Here is a 22,744-nt window from a genome sequence, read left to right as displayed (position 1 = left end):
TAAAAAATAAAAAATAGCTCAGGGAAGTTTATTGCGTTTTCAACAACACAAATTAAAAACCTCAGTGAACCTTTGCGTCTGATGAGAGACACTTATTGCTTCTGTGTCTTCTGTCAGTTGCGTAGCTTAAGAGGACACGCCGTTCCCAGATGTGAACAGCCCATTAAGGTGAGTGACAAGTGATGACAGGCTTGAAAGTGATGGATCTGGTGGGGAAGAGAATGAGGATTAATGGTACACTTCACTGCTTTAGGGTGAAAAGTCCATAAACTGTAGCTTTAAGAGTTTAATTCTGGAGAAAACTAAGTTAACACACAAGAGTATTTGACTACATACTTTAAATTAGTCAGCTTCGGATTAGTAAATCACAGGTATGTCTTGGGTTCTTTCTATAAATGCAAAGATTTACGTATGCACAAAAGACGTTAAAACATCCGTAGGATTGTGAACTTCCCGGGGAGGAAAAAACGCATTTGTATGAGCTGTGAGAAAAAGTGGAGAGAGAAGAGTCGTAGATGTGTTTGACAGGGCTGTGTTTGCTGCCAGGTGTCTGCTGGCACACCTGTGTGAAGCCGACAGCAGGTGACATGCTCATTTCCAACTGTTGACAGACGGGACAAAACTGGAGCCACTGTACACTACACACACACATACGCTGTTTTGCAGCTCTAGCCATTGATGGAAGATGCCAGCTACACTTGAGCTGTATATCTTCTGGCACTTGTTGTTTTGCCACCTCAGTGGAAGAACTGGTGTCACCATAAGTCATTTTAACCCAAGGGCCTGTACCACAAGTGAACGCTGCCTGGTTGGTTATTTCCTCTTCTAGTACATACAAGTTTGAGTTGTGTTTTTCAAATAAATAATTACTACTTATCAGCAGGAAGAACTCAAAGCACTCGGCTGCTGTACGACTACTGAGCAATGAGGAAGTCCTTCTTTGGTTTACCTTTGTTTTGCAGCAGTGTGAAACAGACTGCAGAGGCTTCTAGAACAATTGTTGTGACTGACTACTTGCTATTACTGTGACATCAAGGCAGCACCATAACCTTTCATGCAAGCCATGACAGTTTCTGTGGAACTTGGCAAATTCTGTAGCATCTGGTAATCACAGCGCTCCTGTATTGCTCAATGGTAGGGAAGTCTTCTCGTGCCTTAAGCGTTGCAAGAAGGTCTGCGACTGCTCGGTACCACCTACTGCACCCCAGTATGTAGAACAGATGAGTCCACCCCCTCCACACACACCAGATATCTTGCATATTTTGAAGGTGCATGACCCACTGAAATATCATCAAGTGCACCACCGGCCAAAGGTTATGTCACACTTGCAAGCCCCTGTCCACAAGGGCAGCAACAACAACCTAAACTTAGCTCAACAGATTGTGGAGGTAATGAGGAATGAAAGGAAACAATGCGCCAGGACAAGCAGTAGCAAACTGTTCACAAGGCAAGATGTCGAATACATTTTGTATTTTGTGTGAAATATACTGTTGCTAGTCACTCCACCACAGAGACGACGATTACGTTATAATATAACACCACAACTGCCATGACATGCTTGATAGAACTTTCAAACATAAACGCCTTGTTGATGGAAATGTCTCATTCAGGTGTGTCGGAAAGCCGGTCAGCACATCACATTCTGTTTTGGTTTCTGCGCCAGCGCTCTTGTAGACGTAATCAGCGAGTTTCATCTGCAGCTCATAAGCCAAGACATGTGCTGTGAGAGGGCTCTGTTGGTTAGCTAGTAGCCAAACTATAATACTGTTACCTCCTCACCATAACCCTGAAGCTTAGTTTATAGTTCTGCAACCGGTCTCCACGGAGCCTACGCCCTAGGGGGAAACCCCACCGAAAGCGTTTACTCCTGTGCGCTGATGTTTCTGCATTGTTCTGTAATTATGCCACTGAAATGCTAAGCAATGACTGGTCTGCTGTGCTTGAGTTTGGATCTGAGCGCCTCATGTGGGAGTTGAGGTCAGTGAATGTGGATCAACAGTTACTTTCTCTGAGATCCACTGCAGCACATGACGTGGAGAAGACGTCTGAGTAGATGGTTTCGTTGGAGGCTGGACTAGGTAGAACGTTCTGTGCTTGTTGCGCTGCCGAGACACGTGAAACATGGAAATGTGTTTTAGACCAGTTGCTACGGTCTGCGTCGCCATGACATGGAATTATATTTCTGGGAAGGTGCGCATTAGGTCATGGCGTAGCTGTCAACGTGACGTGAGACTATAAATTGTGCTTAAACCCTAACCCTGAGCTTCGTTTAGAGCGGGGGAGTCAAAGACTTTAATACTTTAACCCTAAAACTAAGTCTTAAACAAATCTGAATAAGAGAGGACCAACCAAAATGTTTTCCCTTTGAGGTTAATCTCAACTTTCAAGTAATCTTCATTTGCAATCACATGATCAGTTGCTTTTACAAACAAACCACCTCAAGCTCGAGATAGATACTGATGATTGATAGGCAGGTTCTGTTATTTTACTGCACCTTCTTACAGCTACCGCACATTCCCTAAACACACGGGTGAATCCCTCGATCGAAGAAGCAGCAGAAGCAGCACACCTAAATGCCACTTTGCATTTTCTGCATAGCAGCATGAAGCATAGCTGGAGTGTGTGCCATACCTGAGTCATAGGTGTCACAGAGGCCAATGCCATCCACTTGGCTGGCTGACTTTGTTTGGTGCTTCTATCGTGCCATTGTGTAATCTCTGAGCCAACCCCACTTGAGAGTAGCCTGATTCATTGTAATCATATTGCTTTTAGTAGTTGTAGACTTTCAGCCAACCTTGACTCACCTATCAGACACTGGATCCCCATCTTGACCTGTGACCTCTGACGTCCACATGGAGCCCAGAGACCCTTTGTGGTGTATTTCAAGCTACTTCTACTGAAGCCTAAAAGGTTGCCTAGTCATAAATCTCAGCAACTTTGTAGCTGTTCCTGTTAGCAGAGAGAGATGGAGTAACAGAAGTTGACCGAGAAAGTTCAGAAGAGACCTGGTGAAGAAAAAGAGAAGTACATTAGGTAAGAAAAGACCTGACTCAGAGCAGATCAGATCCAGCAGCTGATGAAAACTTGAGGAGGGACGTTTGCAGTGGTTTGAAATAACAGGTGTCACACACCGTGTTATTAAATTGTTCCAGAGGTGACTGGTTACGCTGTTTGCCAAAGCGCGTGACAATGTCAACATGGAGACACAGAGAAGAAGAGATGGACTCGAGCCTTGAGTGCAGCTGGAGAGAGACTGAGTCAGAAAGTGAAACTGTGTGTACAATTGAGCTTTTAGACAAATAGTACATGTTTGTTATTTCTTTTTTCTGTCCACTGTGTGACATATTAATGTTCCGCCTTTGGGAGTCAGGAGGTGGTTGGGCTTCGCCTTTGTGCACTGCAGACATCTACAGTTTTCTTTTAATGTTTCTGACTAACAACTCCATGTGTCATTTGTTGTTTTTAATTGTGTTAATATGGGTTCCTCTTCATCCTAATATAGATCATATCACAGCTGTCACCGCCCAGTCTAGACGGCAGCAGTGAAGAACCATTACACAGAGGATGACTAAGTCGATGGGGATTGTCTTTGTTTAGTTCAGATAGTGACAATTTGCTATTTCACACTAAATTGCTTTTGTTTGTACAGCGGCCTGTAGGACCTGGTTTCATACAGCGATCAGCCACAACATTATGACTTGTGGCTGTTGCAGCTCGTCTGATTGACATCAAACCAACAGACTGTTATTTTCCACCAGGCGTCCTGTTTCATAGACCAACTCTGTCCTGTTAGTTTCCCACAGAATCCCTAGTGCTTGATTTGGCAAAACCTGTGCTTGCCGTAGTAGCAGAGAGCGCAATTTGATAATGCAGCAAACACTCCTTGAGCCGTTACCTTATGGGAAAAACAAACCGTTGACTGGTCTACCTGTTTACAGTGCAGTCAAACAATGAACTTTAATAAAGTAGTCAAACATATCTTAAGTGTGTTATGAGTAGTTTTCCATGCAGTGGCCGTGGTTGTTCCCTGTTGTTACTCCATGCAAAATACAACCAATCCACAACATTATGACCACCGACAGGAAAAGTAAATAACATTGACCATCTTGGGACAATTCAATGTTCTGCTGGGAAACTTTTGGACCTGGCATTCATTCATGTGGATGTTACTTAGACGTGTACCACCCACCTAGACCAGACCAGGCACCCCCACCCCATAGCAATGACACTCCTTGATGCCCAGCAGGATTCAGCCTGACACAAACACAAAAACGCTTTAGGAACAACTCAAAAAAAACATGAAGAACAACACAAGGTGTTGACCTGACCTCCAAATTCTCTAGAACTCAAACTGATCAAATATCTGTGGGATGATCCACAGAGGCCCCTCCCTTCAACCCAAAGACTCAAAGACCCCACTAACAACATCCTGTTGCCAGACACCACAGGACACCCTCAGAAGGTCCATGTCCATTCTCTGATGAGTCACAACTGTTTTGGAGCCCTACACAATATTAGAAAGGCAGTCATAATGTTATGCCTGATCAGTGTATGTTTCCTACAGTTCTCAGTGACTAGATTCAAATGGCTTGATAGACTCCAAGTATGTTTAGCAACAACTGCACCCTTTGACTGCCTGAGTCACATTTCAGTATGTCATTTGTCGGTATGCATGAAGCCACAGGACTTCATCATCAACAACTCATCAATCAGAACAATGGTACTGCCTTGAAGTTCGTTCTACTTGACCACTGGCTGATCACATAGCTTTTAAACTCAATTGGTGGATCCACCAATTTCTTCCAGTCCAAAATATCTCATTAGATGGCCATGTATTTTTTTGTACGTGTCCAAAGAACTCTTGTCATTACCATTTCTATAGAGATATGTCCATTTCAACGTCTGCCTGACGTCTCCTGAATTTTGCTCTAGCACTTACATAAGGTTACCATTGTTGGTTTAAATTGAAACATCTCAAGTATCTTTGGGATATTCTTGGTCCACTGAGAACGAACTGTGACAGTTTGATGGTTGATATATTCAGGGAAATAACAAAGAGGGGAAATACACTCAGTAACAAATTAAGAAAGCCACAAAACAGAAGTTTAATGACTCAGATTTGACTCCTAAGGACAGACTTCGGAGAAAAAGGAGTCTTTTGGAAGTTTTTGGAACAGCAGCGAACTTGATGATGCACGCAAAATCCATTCTGGGATACTTGCCGTAGCTTAGTCCACACAAGTTACCTCCCGATGCGTCCTTGATAAAAGGGGTGGGGCAAAAACACCTCTGGGTTTTTGGACAAAACTTGGTCAGACGCGTACTTTGCATTGAAAAAGTACTTGGGCAACGAGTGGCGACGTCTTGAAGTACAGACAAGAACGCACATTGAGGAATTTCGGAATGGATAGAACCGGCTTATTAAGAACCCATTTGCTCAATGGGGGTAGGATGAGTGAAGAATTAAGACCTGAGAAGACAGGCCAAAACTACCACTAATGTTTTATGGTACAGGGCTGTCCCATGATTCACTAACACTTCTATTTATTGTCTTTGTGTTCAGGCATAAAGTGTTATTATATCAGTACACATGCTTATTGGTGCGTATCGGTGTACATTCCTGTGCAAAACCATTACCGCACAAGTAATGGTGCTTCCTCCACTTCCTCCATTTACGCAACAGCTTTTGGTGCTAAGAGTTTCAGAAATATCGAAGGTGTTATACAGATTTTAGTGGTAAGCTTTTCATACATGAGGTAACAGGATATTCCTCCTTGGGGAGTAGGCACCACTTACTCTAACCCCCTTTTTTTAAAATGAAAATGAGGTAATCTCCTTGGAGAACAACTTTTCGAACACAATTTATGATCCACACTCTTGCTTGTTTTGTACCTTCCTTCCAAATTCTTCCTCACCCCCCCTTTTTTCCTTCAACTCTAAAAATCGTTGGCGATTCCTAGAATTTCCTGTTGTGGCAAGTGGTGCTCACAGTGTTATGATCCCATCAAGTTGGAAACCGTGCAGAGTCTTCCAAATAGTTTTGAGGCCTCCAGATCAGCGATTGCGCTTTGCTCATTTTAAATCATTGCTCTCACTTTGCTTTTCGGAAAATAACTTGCAGTTTAAATTATATTGTGAAAGTCTGCTCCAAAATGATTGGAATCCAAATGTGCGACTTGAACTCTCTTTGGGAGAAACGTGTCCTCCGAAAAAGCTAAAAGTCTGATGAACCAACATCATATTCTTGGAAACAAATTCGTTCTTAAGCCATCAGGTCGGCGCTACTTGCTGCCTCCCGGAAAGACAAACCGCTATGCAAGATAATTTATTCCTTCAGCATTATGCTGTTAAATACTGAGTAAAGAAAGTGATTATTGACTGGTCTGTTCTTGGCACAATGCACTTTAGGTAGAAAGGATATGTGCAATAAGGCCATATCATGCTACTCAGGCTACGTATTATTGTTGTGTGAATGGTTGTATGTCTAGATGGTGGACCGTAGAAACTGAGTTGCCCTTTGGGGATTAATAAAGCTTTCTGCATTCTGTAATTAGATGTGTACATTTTAAGTAATAGTCAAGTTTAGGATTTTTCAGGACCCCCTCCGCAGTTTGAGAGAACACACACCCAGTCATTCCTTTGTGTCGTCGTGTACTTCACCTTTAGAGGAGTCAGCCTTGTTTACAGCTGATTGTGGATTAATGGAGGCAGTTGTCAGTTACCAGCCACTAAAACACCACATTTTCCTCTCTCTCTCTCTTTCTCCGTCTTTCCCTTTTTTGTCCTTTCCCCTCTCAGTTTAACTCGCACTCTCGGTGTCAACCAGTCTCCCCCTTTCTTCCCTCTCACTACCTTTCTCTTATCACAGGGGAGGACAGAGGTTTATGTGGGCCTCTCATTCTGTCTCACAGTGAGAGATGGCTGCGGTGGATTGTGGGTAACAGAATCCAGCTGTGTTATAGACTGTGTGTGTGTGTGTCTGCTGGTGTGCAGGAATGTGTGTGTGTGCTGTGCTATGCTATGCTGGTTGTGGTTGTGTGTGTGTGTGTGTGTGTGTGTTGACCTGTTTCATGTCATTTTGACAGTGATGTTTCTCTTTTAACCTTATCTCGTACAAATAGCTGGAGATATGCTGTGGTGTTTGCTGCCTTACTGGGACACGGGCAAAAGTTGTCACTTTAAATTATGAATCTGTGGAAGCGAAACTGGTTTTGCAACTCGGCGTGTTGTGAACGCAGCGTAATGAGGGATTGACTGCAAGTGCTCCTCCTGTTTTGATTGTTTAATATGGTACTTGGCAGATTCTTGGCTCTGCTATGTGGGCACCGGGTCAACAAGAGGACCGAGATGGTTTCTTTTGTTTTTTTGTTGCTGTTGTTGTTTTTTTGTTTGTTTCGTTTTGTTTTGGGGTTTTTGAATAAAAAAAGAGGCATGCTTAAAATGGGTCTGTTCCTCCCACTTGTCCCGTCGTTCCTTTGAAAAGCAGAGCCAATTTCAGAATAGAGGAGGTGTTTATGAAGCAGGCTGTGAACCCTGTTAAGAATAGATGTGCTTTCATGCGACTTCTTTGAAGACGATGTGTTAAAAGCACATTAGACGAGTGTCGCATGACACACGCACACACACACACGGCACGGTCGAAAAGCCCTAGTCTTTCACCTTTTCTCTTGTACATGGCCCGAGCTGAACAGGGATGTTACAAGCACAGGACACATCCTACATTTAACTAAATATATATGTTTTCTACACCAGTACCACTGCCAATACTACACGTTATGATTAATAAAATTAGTTCGTAATATTGTGTAGGTCTCCCTTGTGCCTCCAAAACAGTTGTGACTCATCAGAGAATGGACATGGGCCTTCTGAGGGGAGGGGTCTCTGTGGACCATCAGTTTGGGATCTAGTGAATTTGGAGGCCAGGTCAACGCCTTGTGCTGTTCTTTATGTTTTTTTTAGTTGTTCCTAAACCGTTTTTGTGTGTGTGTCTGTGTCAGGCTGCATCCTGCTGGGGATGGCTGCTGCCATCAAGGAGTGTCATTGCTATGGGGTGGGGGTGTCTGGTCTGGTGGGTGGGTGCTACATGTCTAAGTAACATCCACACCAATGAATGCCAGTTCCAAAAGTTTCCCAGCAGAACATTGAATTGTCACAAGATGGTCAATGTTATTCACTTCACCTGTCAGTGGTTTTAATGTTGGTGCAGTTTGCGAAATACCTCATCGACACATGAAGATATTCAGTTTCTTAAAGAAGGATCCTTCAGCAGGGAGGGTGCTTGATGTCCTAGAGGCCTGAATACTTCCCCTTTGTCACTGAATGTGTTTCTACCAGCGTGCAAACAACCGGCTTTACCTGAATGACAAATGCAGACAAGCGTCAAAGGGCTCATCTTGTCAAAGGAGTTCTACCTACAGTACATGCCCTGACACCGGCCTTTTGGCAGAAGCATAGCCTTAAAAGCACATGAACTTGTAGCTACATGTTTTATCTTAAAGAGCGCAGTATAAATCTTATGGTTTCATAACCGTAAGATTTGTCTCAGTGACGTCTTTTTCTCTCTCCATTTCCTTTTCTCTACAACTCTATTGTTCTTTCATTCATTTTCCAGTCATTACGTCACATTATTCACTTCAGTGTGTCAACCAGTGTGACAGCAGTGGCACCTTAACAAACAGCTTTGCTTTGCTATAAACAATAAGCAACTAACTGCGCACATCCTAATTCTAGAGCAGAGCGTGTCTCCAAACAAAGACATCCAGCCGAAACAAAAGCACTCACAAGTCCTGTCGTAGCAAGAACACTTTGTCATCAGTGGAGCGTGCCGTTTGAACGCAGACAATTTCATTGTTTGCTCATGTGCGAGTGGGTGTTACATTGTCGTGTGCATTTGTAGCATAAAGCACATAACAATATCACACACATAACAGCTGTCCCGAACCTGATGTGTAAGAGTTGCTTGGTGACTTTAGCGAAGTCATTCCAGACATTTTTCTTCCTCTGCTTTGTGCTGCTTTACCATCTCCACTTTGCTCTTCATACGGAATAAAAATCACACTGGCATTGACACTAATTGTAAGAAAACATGTAGAAGAAACACACTTAACTTCGTTGGAAGATTATCTGCTAAAGATCCATCAGTATTTGAGTATTTGGTTTCCTTTTAACCCTTTGTGGGGCAAGGAACCATATTTGGTAACTTCCATACACATTTTAAATTGCGTCCCTGTGTAAGCAGAAGCATGTGGTTTTCACCCAAACAATCAAAGAAGATCAAGGCAAGATTCTCAGGTCAAATGTGGTCCGCAAGGTCCACTTCTGCATGAACGCTGAGCGTAACTGTTTTATTAGGAAGCACAAAGAAGAGGCTTAATGTTGTCTAATGTGATAATGTTGACAAGTGCCTGAATCCGCGCTTACGTTTGATTTGATTTATGTTTTGATTTGATTTATTTGTGGATTAGACAGACAACATAATCCAAAGGATAGCATGTTAAAGTGTGAAACACTTATTTCCAACATGGTCCTTGGTGGTTGAGACACACATAAGACATATTACAGAACAGAAGAATAACATACAACACAGAATCATCCAAGATTAGGAGAATTCTATAAACAAAAAATCACAGATCACATAAAATAATCCATCTATATTTAAAAAAGCTAATTTACTCTATTCCATAAAAATGACTTCACCTGACGTCTAAAACTCCCTCTGGTGTTTAGAATTTTGAGGGAAAGTGGCAGATTATTCCACAATATAATGCCTGTATAGAAAAAAGCACTTCTAGCTGCACTGTTAACTCTGGGTACTTTACGTTCTAATGGTCTAAAGTACATGTGTACATTTATTTACCACTTAAGGGCAAGGAACCATATATGGTAACTTCAGTGATTTTCATTCATTCCTCTTCTGTAGCCGCTTGTCCTGTGAAGGGCTGCGGGGGGCTGGAGCCTATCCCAGCTGTCAATGGGAAAAGGCGGGGTACACCTTGGCCAGTCTATTGCAGGGCTAACACAGAGATACAGACAACCATTCACACTCACATTCACACCTACGGCCAATTTAGAATCACCAGTTAACCTAACGAGCATGTCTCTGGACAGTGGGATTAAGCCAGAGTACCAGGAGAGAACCCACGCAGACACAGGGAGAACATGCAAACTCCACACAGAAAGGTCCCAGTCGGCTGATGGATTCAAACCCAGAACATCTTGCTGTGAGGCATCAGTGCTAACCACCACGCCACTGTGCCGCCCCTCTAGGGTTGAAATTTCCAAGTATTTCAATGACCCTATAAAGGGTTAAACAGATTCTCCTGTCATTTCCACATTTTGGCTCAAGCAGACAGACACTGTAGCAACAAGACTCGAACAGCATCAAAGTTGTAACCTGTCAAAACCAGACATCAGCATGTGGTTTACATGTTTTTTATACCCAGCCAGAACACACTGTAATCTATCTTATTTTTAGCCCTGCTGCTACACAATCGCTTCTTTGGTTGTCACCATGTAATGATCAGAAAAGATTTTAAAACATGTTAAACTGGTATTAACATGCCGAATTAAAGTGCCACTGAATCTCAACTACAAGTCTGTCACCTTTAGCAGCTTCAGGTTTATTGCAGTGGCTCAATATTAAAACAAACAAAAAAAGCTGTTAAGTCGTGCATTGGTCACTAGAATATTGTTGCACTTTCCGTCACCAGTGCAACACCTTTCCTTCTGCTTTTCCCTTGCCTATTCGTAATAACAGGTCTTAAGGGGAATATTGCAAGTTCCTACACTGCTGACAGGCTCTAACCTTGTGTGTTATGAGTGGAGGGGAATAAATAGAGGAGACAGTGGACAGAAGGGGAACTGGGGCATGGGGGCCAGAGGTGCGCTCCTGACTTTAATAAAACATCTTGGGTTTCTTCTCAAATTCCACCTCAGGAGTCTTGGAGAGGGCAGCAGTGCAAGAGTGTACTAACCCAAACCAGACTAGAGGTGCGGTGGGGAGGGAGAGGAGAGACGAGAGGAAAGATGTGGGGAGAGAAATGATGACATACAGTGAGGCCAAGTGTGGAGACTAATAGACATGATGAGAAATAATCCTCTACCGCATTATGGTGTAATTTGGGAATTATTTTAAGCAACTATCCATCTATCATGTGAAAGTTTCAGTGTTAACCATGTGTAACTTCTAATTCCACAGCAGAAATGGCAGTTTTCAAGTGTTCATAAATCCATTTTATTTTTCACCGTGCTAGTTTTTTGTTCCTCCGAATTAAATTTCAGTCTCTTCAGTTTCATTTTCCTTTATCTTTCTACCATTTGACTTTTGCTAGGATCACTATTAGGTCTCTGCCTTTGACAGTCTGACGCTATACAGGCCCATCCAAACTGAGTCAGATGAAATAATTCTTTTTGGCCTTCAACTGGTCTGGAGTTGTAGGTCACAGTTTCCAGACACACTACTTGATCATCTGTCCAGACTACACAGCAGCATTTGCACTCACTTGTATTTAATCTGCATGAACGGATGTTCTGTTTTAAATAATAAAACAACCTTTATCTTATCCAGCATTTACAGAGATGAAGAGTTAGCTCACTCTTCACCCTCTTTGATCAGACTCCAGCACTAGTACATATACATATACAGTACGCGCTCCAGCAACAGTTCTTCCATCCCTCTGAAGTGTGTGCATGTTTGTGTGTGTTCACACCATATTTGCCTTGGATTATGTTTTTATGTAGTAGCCTGGTGGCTGCCGGTGTCCTGCTGCATTACTGCAGACTGGGTTTCACGAGCTAAGGACCGTGTCATAAACACAAGGAAAAGGCTGAATGGGCTTCTTACTTACCCAGGAAGGGTCACCCTGGGTGGGCTGTGTTACCCTCTCACTTGGCCCATATGCCCTGATCCCTGGGGTATCTGCTCATTAGCAACTCCACTGTGGTGCTTTGGAAAAGAAGTATGCATGCAGCCATTTTATAGTACTCCACTGTATGTCTGAGCTATATAACTTATAAAGAAGAGTACAAAGACAAAATGGTAGTTATATTTCGCATTTCATAATAGATTTGAACTCTAGGTATTACATAAAAAACAGGACCTCTGACAACATTTTTTCTTGGTCATGTTATTTATATTTTATGTTTCAATTTGTCTTTACAAGCAAATGGTAATTAACACCAAGAATTTCCTCTCTCCCTTATGTCTTTCAGAGTTTCAAGCCCATCATCATCATGTTACAATACTTGCTGGTCCTCTTCCTCTCTTCTGGACTGGTGCTATCCTACGACTGCCCGGTAGACTGTTCCTGCCAGTCCCCAGGGACAATATTCTGCATTCGTGGCCAATCCACTGCCGTGCCCCGTGTCCCCTCCACCACCCAAACGCTCTACATCTTTCAGAACAGCATTGTCACGTTGTCGCCAGATGACTTCAGTGGTCTAACGGAGCTGGAGTTGCTAGATCTGAGCCAAAATGAGCTGTCAGAGATTCCATATGGTGTATTTCAGATGCTGTCAAAATTGAAGAACTTAGACTTGTCCGCAAACCAGATTACTCATATTTCCAAAGACAGTTTTTCTGGGTTGGTCCAACTAGAGAGGCTATATCTCCATACAAACCACATTCAGAGCATTCATTTGGAAGCTTTTGATGGTTTAGCGATGCTGCTGGAACTTAAGCTGCAAGGGAACAAACTCACCTCTCTACCATCCCTTCGTTTCCCTAGGCTTCTCCTTCTAGACCTCAGCTACAACAACATTCCAACCCTGGGGCCCTCAGACCTCCAGACTCCCCACCTGGAGGCCCTTAAGATAGCCTCTTTAGGGCTTACCTCTGTGGATGAGGATCTCATAGCCTCCTTGAAGAACCTTCATGAACTCGACATCTCAATAAACCAATTAGATGAAGTGCCCCAAGCCCTAAAGCAGGACTCCCTCAAGGGGCTGACCAAGCTGAGCTTAGCTGCTAACCCACTGCGTGAGCTAAGGGTGAAGGACTTTCAGAAACTGTCTGGACTTCACGAACTGGATGTTAGTGGACTTAATCTGCAGGGATTTCCTCAGAATTTTTTCCAAACCTTCCCTAGGTTGACACAATTGACAGCAGCAGAGAACCCATTCAACTGTTTGTGTCCATTAGCCTGGTTCCCCGTTTGGCTGAAAGAGAAAGGTGTGGCACTTGGGAGGCCTGAGGAAACCAGATGTCATTTTCCTCTTGTTAATGCTGGAAAGACGCTTGCAGCACTGGAGCACAAAGATTTTGGATGTCCACCAACCACGACAGTTCTGACCGGCTCCCCTATTGGAACTACTCATGTTCCCCAGATGCCAACTACATCTCCAGAAACCCCACGCACCAATGCTATTCCTCCTCCACCACCACCCAGTGAAGAGACCATCTCCTCAAAAACAGATAGCTATCCCCTTTCACCAGAACCTCCAGTCTCCCCTAGCTCTACCAGTGGGGAACACGAGCACTTCTGCCCACCAAACATCTGCCTTAATGGGGGCACTTGTACGTTTGACCCACAAGCCCAACTGAGCTGTTTGTGTCCCTCAGGAACATCTGGCCTCTACTGTGAAAGTGTGGATGAGGTCCCTGAGCCACCGAAAACCTCACCAACAGAAGTGTCTGTAGTTACCCCTATGATACTTGGTCAACTTGATGCCATCAGCTCCCGGCAGGTAACCTCCACTTCAATACTTCTTGACCTGCACCGTTTCATTGAGACACGGCCACATATCCGTGGCATCAGGTTGACGTACCGGAACCTCTCAGGGCCAGACCGGCGCCCCATTATACTGAGTGTACCAGCATCCTACCCTGAGTACACTTTGCGTGGCTTGAGACCCAACTGTACCTACTCAGTCTGTGCCAGTCCAATGGGTGAGAAAATCAACTCTAGGGCCAACAGCTCTGCAGAAATAGGGTCATGTACAGAGGCTCACACTGAAGGGGTTCCATTGACATCCTTAGGGCCACAGGTGGAGATAAAGCCCTCGGTGACATACACTCTCATCTCTGCTCTGGCTGCCCTGGCACTGGTCCTGGGGTTGGCTGTGGTGGCTGGGACGATCATCTGTCTGAGGAAGAGGAGGCATGTCAATGCAGGATTGGAATTGGAGTTGGGCCCTGCTGATCCTGATCCCATGGAACTGGAAGGGATAAAGGCCTGTCTGGAGAATGGAGGAAATGGCACACTACCCCACAAGCAGCCAGAGATTGATCGTTGTCACACTCCTCAGTTGCCTCCGTTCGTGCAACAAAATGGAGGTTTGGACTATGAAGTACCCTTGATGCAAGGCCACTGCCCATCAAATAACAATCTAGCATCCCTGAAGCCATCTTATTTCTAACACTTGGGAAGACTTTGGAAAGAGTGACCCTCAGGACTTGTGAGATCCTGCTAGTGCTGAGTTAGTGGTTAAAATCCAATTTTCATTCCAATTTCAGCTATACAGACTTTGAAAAGCGGCACTTACTATCCTTTATTGTGGAACGATGACACTACAGAATGGATCATGTATTTCAGAGATGCTGAATGATGAATTAAGATTACAGCATGTTGGATATGTGCTAAACCACTGTGGGACAGTGAACAGGATGTGGTTTAAAGTCACAAAGTCGAGTCTGATGGTGGTGAAAACTAATCAAGTGATTAAATTAAGTGCAATTGACTAGAAGGGTCTTAGTAGCAGTCTGAAAACGGAAGTGCCTTTTTGCATTGACACAACTGTAACTGACAGCTCTTTTTATTTCCTTTGTTTATATACAAGAAACAATGTGATTGAGCTGTAATCCTGTTGCTGGATTTCGGAGATATGGTAGAAAAGGGCTCAGCGTTTGGGCTACAGAACTGGACGACATGAGCGTGGTTGAACTGAAAACCGTGATGCAGACGTCGACTTGCCTGGACCACATGTCGCGGTTCACAGTGGAGTTTCAGCCGACTTCAGTGACTCCGTGAGGATTTTAAAAAGAACTTGCACTGAAAAGAAATATTCTTTTTCCTTCCCAATGTTCCTCTCACATGCTGCCACAAGATTGATGATCATAGGGAAACGCAATAAGAAAAAATACCTTTTGAAAATTAGTAGTAATAAGTTGGTGACCACAAAAGTTGTCTGAACTCCAAACAACATTTTTTTTCATACGTCGATTTATATTTTTCTGTGTCCAGATCTACCACAACGTTTTGGCTGCGTGAGAGATACATTTGCTGTGAAAGATAAATTGGAATGGACTTGCCTGCATCGCTCTGTGCCATGATGGACAGGCTGTTTTGGCTAGTTTATGTTATCATGTTCTGTTTGTGTCGTGCATTTTTTGTATTTTTTATCATGTATTTTAGTCGTTGTTGTTGTTGTTTGTGTCCATTCAGTATTGCAATCGTCGTGAGTCGAAATATGAATTGTTCCTGCTCGAACAAGCCTGCATAAATTGTCATTGATTGTGATAATGGTCTCTTTGCATTTTAGGTTACACGTAGCTAAAAACTTCTTGAGCTACTTGCAGTAAAAAGTAGAATTAGGCTTAACACTAGCTCAGGTTCTTTGGAGTCCAATCTTAAAAGGAACAGCAGTGATCAAGTATCCACTAAAATCTTTATAAATAAAATAATTGATATTTTTTTTGCCAGCATATCTCTAAGGAACTCACCAAGTGAATGTAACGGTTAAGTGTCAGACACTTTATTCTCTCTGCCAGGTCTGCTAACGCTCCATAAAGACATGGTTAAGACAAGCCTCAGACTGTTTTTGAACACCAGCGCTCCCCACACTGTGTTCAAAGGCCTCCTGCCACTGAGGCCAGTCCTATAAAGCGGCACACACGTGCCAAGTAAAGAAAATAGCTTCAAAGAAATTCAAGGAGTTTCAGTTTTAGGCTCTAGTTTCCTCTTCATGCTGTGGACCATATCGTCTTTGAGATATCGTCTAGACGGTGTCCCCCTCTTGCCTTTTTCTCTCTCTCTCATACCCTCTTTCCGGTCCACTTTAACCATCCAGTGGGTTTTTGGTCAACAACGATCATTGGCTTGGAGACTATTTTGCTTGTTTACTGCCAACCAGACTGTGAAATGTACAGGCTAAATGCAGCATACTGATGTATTTGTTTTTTTTTCCCAGTCTGGAGGCTGTACAAGCTTTTAGTGTTCTTTTTTTATATATAAATGAGTTTGAAAACTTTTTTTTTTAAAACCTCTCAGTATAACAGGTTTACAGAGACAAGCCTTAGCAGCATTGGTACATGGCCTTACTGACGCCTTGTAGTGTCATATTAGATGCTGATGTATGCTTGAAGAACAAAAGGGCCTATGTTTTGTCTAACAACAAATTGCATTATATTACAAACTAAAAATGAAGAAACGTGAAGTGTAATGCAATGACTTTAGTCAGGTTTTAAAAACACACCATATGTGGTTCTTGGTTACGTCACCAGCGAAATCTCAGATTACAGTGTGTTAAAGGTTTGTTCAGGTTTTTTTTTTTTTTTTCATGCTTTTAGCTCTGCACATTGTCGAATCCATGCACTACGCTCCGGCACTAGCTACAATAGACGTACCGTTTTCTGGCTTCTCTACTTTCTGTCATTATTCCAGCATAAACACGGACCCAGATGCTCATATATCTGCTTTTACACAACATCCGGTATCAACTGGAGGACTTGTCTGCATTGCTTTGGACGGCGAGAGGAGAGGCAGAATCTGTTTGAAATGTTTTCACCATGCTTGTTACACTAATTTCCCTGTTCATTTAGGGAAAACCTGTGTTTTTGTATTGTTATGTGTTTGTCAGTTGGATTTCTGTGTACATTTGTTTTTTGCCAGAAAAGCAATGCTGAGAGAAAGAACAGTATTAAAAAGCTCTAATGATAACATGCCTGTGGCTTTGTTTGTTGTTTTCTTTTTTATCGAAAGAGATGTTGGCTCAAGCTTCAAGTCACTTTGGTGAAGTAACATTCAGTACATGCTAACGCGTTCAAAAGAGGGAAGGCTTTAGCAGTTTTTCTCTCCCTTGTGGTTTTAAGGAATTCAGGCTCATTTAAGCAACATTTTGAATGTACAAAGACGCTGATATAGAGCACTGTAAAACAGCTGAGAAAGGATTTCCATCTACAACAGAAGCTGATTGCATACGGCCTGTGTTTTGTCATTACCTCATTTCATGCGTAGACACACACACACACACACACACACACACACACACACTCGAACTAACCTCAACCACAACATGATTACTTTGTGACGTTGCGTTGGTTTGTGGATGGAGGTCATTTACAGGATTTTCCGCTAATAGCCAAGAACAGATGCCAGTGGAAAAAATTACACAACAGCACACGGGTTTCAAATCGCAAGGATTACATGGTTCTCGCTGCTGTTTGGTGGCTGTTTTTCCTGCCAATATAACATCGAAAACAGCGCAATAAACTAAAACTCCAAGCTTACACTTGTGCCACTGATCAAAATCCGTCCAGGCGAACCCGAGACGACAGAGGCTTCATTGTTCATGTGTATGTCTGTTCTCTTATTAAAATATTTGACCTGCTATCAAGACTGAGCATGTCATGGGTTTTTAAAACAACAGCGTATCTACTTACACGGGTGTTACATCAAGCCATGACAGCGAGCTGGCATTGTAAAAAAAAAAATGAACAATGGAACAATACACTTTAATGATATTAATTACACCTCTGTTCTTCCTGTTAAGTTCCATCTGTACAAATCAGTGACAGGAAACTATGTCGCTCAGTATCAAGCCCTCGTGGCCTAAATTGCAAATTTTCTAATTTAGTTTTTTGGATACAGTTAAAAGTAGAAGAAACTTTTTTATTCAAATATGGCTAGATATTGTTGTGGTCTAGAGCCTTTCTGTCTGTGTGTATGTCTAATCTACCTGTGTAAATCAGGAGACCTGTTCAAAAACTTCTGTCAGCCGCCGTTTGAGGCATCTGTGTAGTGTGAATAGGGGTTGCATGACTTCAGATTTTTAAAGTTGACTGTTATGTGGTGAAAGTCAAGTCAACGGCAACTAGATGCGCATGAAGTCACTGATAAAAACATAGTAGAAAGTAATGCTTTACAACAATGAGATCTATATTCTTGACCTGAATAGATATGCTGAGAACAGACAGCTCGCAGATATGAATAGCCTGTATAAAAACAGGCAGCAACTCAGCACAATCAACAGCCTTTAATAGTACTCCACAGCCAGATTTAAAAAAATTAAGTATTTCTCTAAAGCTTTCTCAGTGTACTTCAGCTGAAGGTCTAATAACTTTGATGATGAAATCCAGCAGCAGATTGTTGACGTGCAGCCTCCTCCTCTGTGTTACCGCAGGACGCTTGGTGAAGTTGTTAACTGACCGCCACTGAGAGGATCTGGACCATTCCTCTGCTAGCGTTACTGGATGCCTTTTCAGATGAGTGTGTGTTGCAGTAGTACTTTTGTTGTATTTCAGGACTGACATGTCACAGTAGTACGGCCTTCATCTTTAGTGAAGTATTTCCTCACACTTGATGAACCGCTGCTAGTTTGCTGCAACGACCGACTGGGCTCCTCACCTGTCTTCTCGGAGGCGTCCGTGTTGTTATTGTCACGTGATCAGTGACTAGTCGACATGATGCTTAAACTGTCACTGCACAGCAGTGAAGTCGTTAAACTGACTAGTCTATACAAGCCCCGGTGATGAACAGCTTGCCTCTTTGTGAGTTTATCCTCAAATCTGGTTGTTAGTTGCAAGTTTTGATTAAAGCATTCCAACAGTTTTGTATAATCTTCTGCTTTGTGGTGGAGCTAGGGAAAGGTCAAAGCTATTAGTTTGTTTCCATAAACCTAATTTCTTGCCGTCCCGTAGAAATTAGATTTTCAGATATACTAGGACAAGGGGTGATACTCTCACCTGTGTTTTGTTTGGTTCTTTTTATGTTGTTCCACTAAAGTTTGACAGTCCAATCAAGACCCGATTCATCAATCGCTGAATGTGGCGAGCGTTGCACGTTCCAGATGCCATCACAGTGTAACTGCAAGAACTGATCTGTGGTCTCAATGCAGAGGAGAGTAACACTTATCCGACTTCAACAAGAAAAACACAGACTGAATGAATTTAGAGGACATGAACTAAACACAGATCCATACTGAGGTCGCCATGAGTCGAGGTTTGCCATCTGAAAACATTTCAACAGCAGGAAGTCTATAGAGAAATACAAATACTTAATTATATATTCATGGACCAGATTATACCCTTTCAGTATCTAAAAAATGAAGGAGATTAAAATTAAGGGGACGGTTTTCAAAAGCTGGAGAACCGACAGAAGCCACTGCGGCTCAGAGGGCGGGTTTTTTAGATTATCGTGCCGAATTCCACAGAAAATTACTAGGGGGTAAACATTTTTGCTTGGTTGTTTTGTGTGCTTTGCTAAAACAAGAGCCACTTTTGACGGGTGTGGCCTCATATGGCGTACTATAGCTGCGGCAGCGAGGGAAGACTGTTTTAGAATTTAACCTAATGTGTGCACAAACAAGTCTCTGTAAACCTAATAAAATGTCATGATAGTGCAGAGCTATAATAAAAAAGGAACTAAATAGAATTAGTCACGTTAGATGTCTGGAGCATCTGGAGTCGACTTTTCACATCAGCTTGGTTTCTGACGTTACAGCCAGGACCATCTCTTCTGAAAGCGTTCTACAATTTCAGACTGGGAAAGCTGTCCAGAACAAACATATTTCACCAGTGACAAATCGCTGTTACCCCAGAGACATAACAGCATTGTCACGCTAGGGTGCCATTTAGCTTTACACTGTCTGAATGTGTCAAAATCTTGGATACAAAATACACAGATACTGCTCAGATCACAGTAACAGACCCAACAGATGAAGTCACTTGGTAGCTGAGCAGCAGCGAGTAGCAAGTCTATGCTTCAGCTATTTTTATTGCACCGTATGTACACATCTCACTGCCTGTCTGTTGGAGCTAATGATGGAAAACATAGCTTGTTTGAATATGTACTAGCCTGAAATAGTCATACTCAGTTATTTTCAGAATTTGAATCTGGTAATACACTGTTTGGGTTTCATTAAGGGGCATGTTTTGGCTGATTGACAGATTATGTACGGTATATACTCTACGTACGTCTATGCCGCTGTTACTCTCCTCTCCATCACTCCATGTAGCTGTTTTATAAGTTGTTTAATATTTCTACACTTTTTTTAATTGGCCTGGCAGATCTTCGTCTGGCCTAATGAATTATGAACAAAGCAACACACCCACTGACATTTTGTGGGAGGCAAAACTTCAGGCTTGCTTCGAGGCTAGGTCCAGACTACTCATTTCCTGGTTTCAGCCTAATAACATTTCATGTAAAATATACACCCGTCAGGCATAACATTATGACCACCTTCCTAATATTGTGTAGGTCTCCCTTGTGCCTCCAAAACAGTTGTGACTCATCAGAAAATGGACATGGGCCTTCTGAGGGTGTCCTGTGGTGTCTGGGAACAAGATGTTGTTAGTGGGGGGACTTTGGGTCCTATGTGTTGAGGGGAGGGGCCTCTGTGGATCATCCCACAGATACTTGATCAGTTTGGGATCTAGTGAATTTGGAGGCCAGGTCAACACCTCGTGCTGTTCTTCAGGTTTTTCTGAGTTGTTCCTAAAGCATCTTTATGTGTGTGCCTGTGTCAGGCTGCAGGAGGGCGGCACGGTGACACAGTGGGTAGCGCTGGTGCCTCACAGCAAGAAGGACCGGGGCGGAGAGGGTTCAATTCTCAGGGCCTTTCTGTGTGGAGTTTGCATGTTCTCCGCATGGACTTCCTGCCATCATCAAAACATGGGTAATAGGCTAACCCTCCATCCGACCATGCAATTCGGTTGTATGGTGTATCCGTTGTACAATGACAAATAAAGCACTTTACTTTACTATCCTGCTGGGGATGTCTGCTGCCATCAAGAAGTGTCATTGCTATTGGGTGGGGGGTGCCTGGTCTGGTCTGGTCAAGGTGGGTGCTACATGTCATGGACATCTACATGAATGCCAGGTCCAAAAGTTTACCAGCAGAACACTGAATTATCACAAGATAATTCAGATAATATTTACTTCTCCTGTCAGTGGTTTTAATGTTGTGGCTGATTGGTGTATGAAACCTGGGTTGAACATTACACCATCTCTGAAATGAGGGCACATATGTATATGTATTGTAAAAGCTCCACTAAGTTCAGTTCAGTCAATGCTGATCAATTTCCGTCTTGGCAGGGAGGCACTTTTAAAAGATTTTTAATCTCAGTGAGACTAGTAAACTCATTACATTTCATCCACACTGCTATCAAAAGGTTTTCCCAAATCCAAGAAATCCTATAAATAAATACATCTATTTTATTTGACATCTTTGATTTTTGCATTAAACAAGGAAGCCCAGTGGATATTAACAGACGGTACCTATCCAACTACAACCCACTCGAGCCACCATAGGGCCCTAAACTATAACAAACCCCAACTTCACAGCCCATCACCCTCATTAGCCCCTAAATGTGCTTCTTGTTTAGAGACCTTCCTCCACACGGACTGCCGCAGGGCGCTGAGAGAAAAGAGAAAGACACGGGGAGAAAGAAAGAAAAAAAAGGCAGGGGAGACTGGGGCTTGATTTATTTGAACAATCTGGTAGTAATGAAAGCAGTCAGGACTTGCTGGGGGTGGATAGATGGAGTGTGCAATGAGGAGAACGGGGAGGGAGGAGTGAATGGGGTGAAATCCAACTGCAGACAGATTGTTGGACTTGATAATGGTTTAAACGGACCCTGCGAGCCTCTTAAGTCCTTGGCACGGCACGGGTGTGTGCATATGTACTCCTGTGTATGTACTCTGCCTAACATATCCCGTTACAGCCACAAATTCCATATGCAGTTGATTTGAGCTGCATTGCATCTTTCTGTCCATGCTGACATACCTGTGTGATATACAGGCACCAGAGAGAGATAGAGGGAGAATGTTTACTACAGCTGCTCGCACACTAAAAGCATGGTTTATGTCTTTTGGACACTGATGTATTTTGAAGGGAACGTTCTGGCACATAAGAGCTGGGATGTTTCAGTTAAAAGGGATTTGCATACTTTATAGTATTTAAAATCATTTACTCATGCACTAAACCTTTTTGGCACTCATTCATAACACAGATCTGTTGTCCAAAAGCATTTCTGATCTTTAAAGGAAAAAATCTCAGCTCGGGTTTTATGTCCCGCATTCTCAGCTTGCATCCAGTCCCATTGAATCCTGATCAACCTCACAAATACTCAGAACTATGTGCTGTTGTTAGTAGTTTATTATTTTATGATCTGCGCGGACACATCACCAAACAGAAAGACCCTTTGTATCTATCATTCTTCATTAGATTTGGGTTTAAATTTAGCTCACACATCTAAATACATTTTTTTAAAGCCTATTGTTATGTGATGGAAGTCAAGTCGACACTGACTAGTCTCTGATGTCGTTAATAATAAAAACACAGTATAAAGTAATGCTTTACAACAATGAAATCTATATTCTTGACCCGAATATACTGGGAACAGACAGCTCATGTGCTACTCACTGTGTGCTGCAGATATGTATAGCCTGTACAAAACAGGCAGCACCTCAGCACCATCAATACCATTTAACAGTACCCCACGTAAGATGGGATAGTGTAGCCAGGTAAATAATAATAAAATAGTTAAATGCAGTATTTCTGTATACTGCAGCTAAAGGTCTGATAACCT

At 42.7% G+C, this 22,744-nt stretch overlaps 1 protein-coding gene across 1 annotated transcript in view; it reads left to right on the top strand.

The window, feature by feature from the left end:
• Positions 1–17,745, top strand: part of LOC311507292 (vasorin-like) — a 35,338-nt gene extending 17,593 nt beyond the window's left edge. The window contains exon 2 of the mRNA XM_084571584.1: positions 12,211–17,745. Coding sequence (XP_084427710.1) covers positions 12,232–14,355 — 2,124 coding nt within the window. The 5' untranslated portion in view covers positions 12,211–12,231 and the 3' untranslated portion in view covers positions 14,356–17,745. The remainder of the gene's footprint in view (positions 1–12,210) is intronic.
• Positions 17,746–22,744: the final 4,999 nt, after the last annotated feature.

Source organism: Chelon labrosus, assembly GCF_963514085.1.
Source record: "Chelon labrosus genome assembly, chromosome: 2".
NCBI classification, from domain to species: domain Eukaryota; kingdom Metazoa; phylum Chordata; class Actinopteri; order Mugiliformes; family Mugilidae; genus Chelon; species Chelon labrosus.
This window is presented reverse-complemented; position numbering and strand designations above follow the sequence as displayed.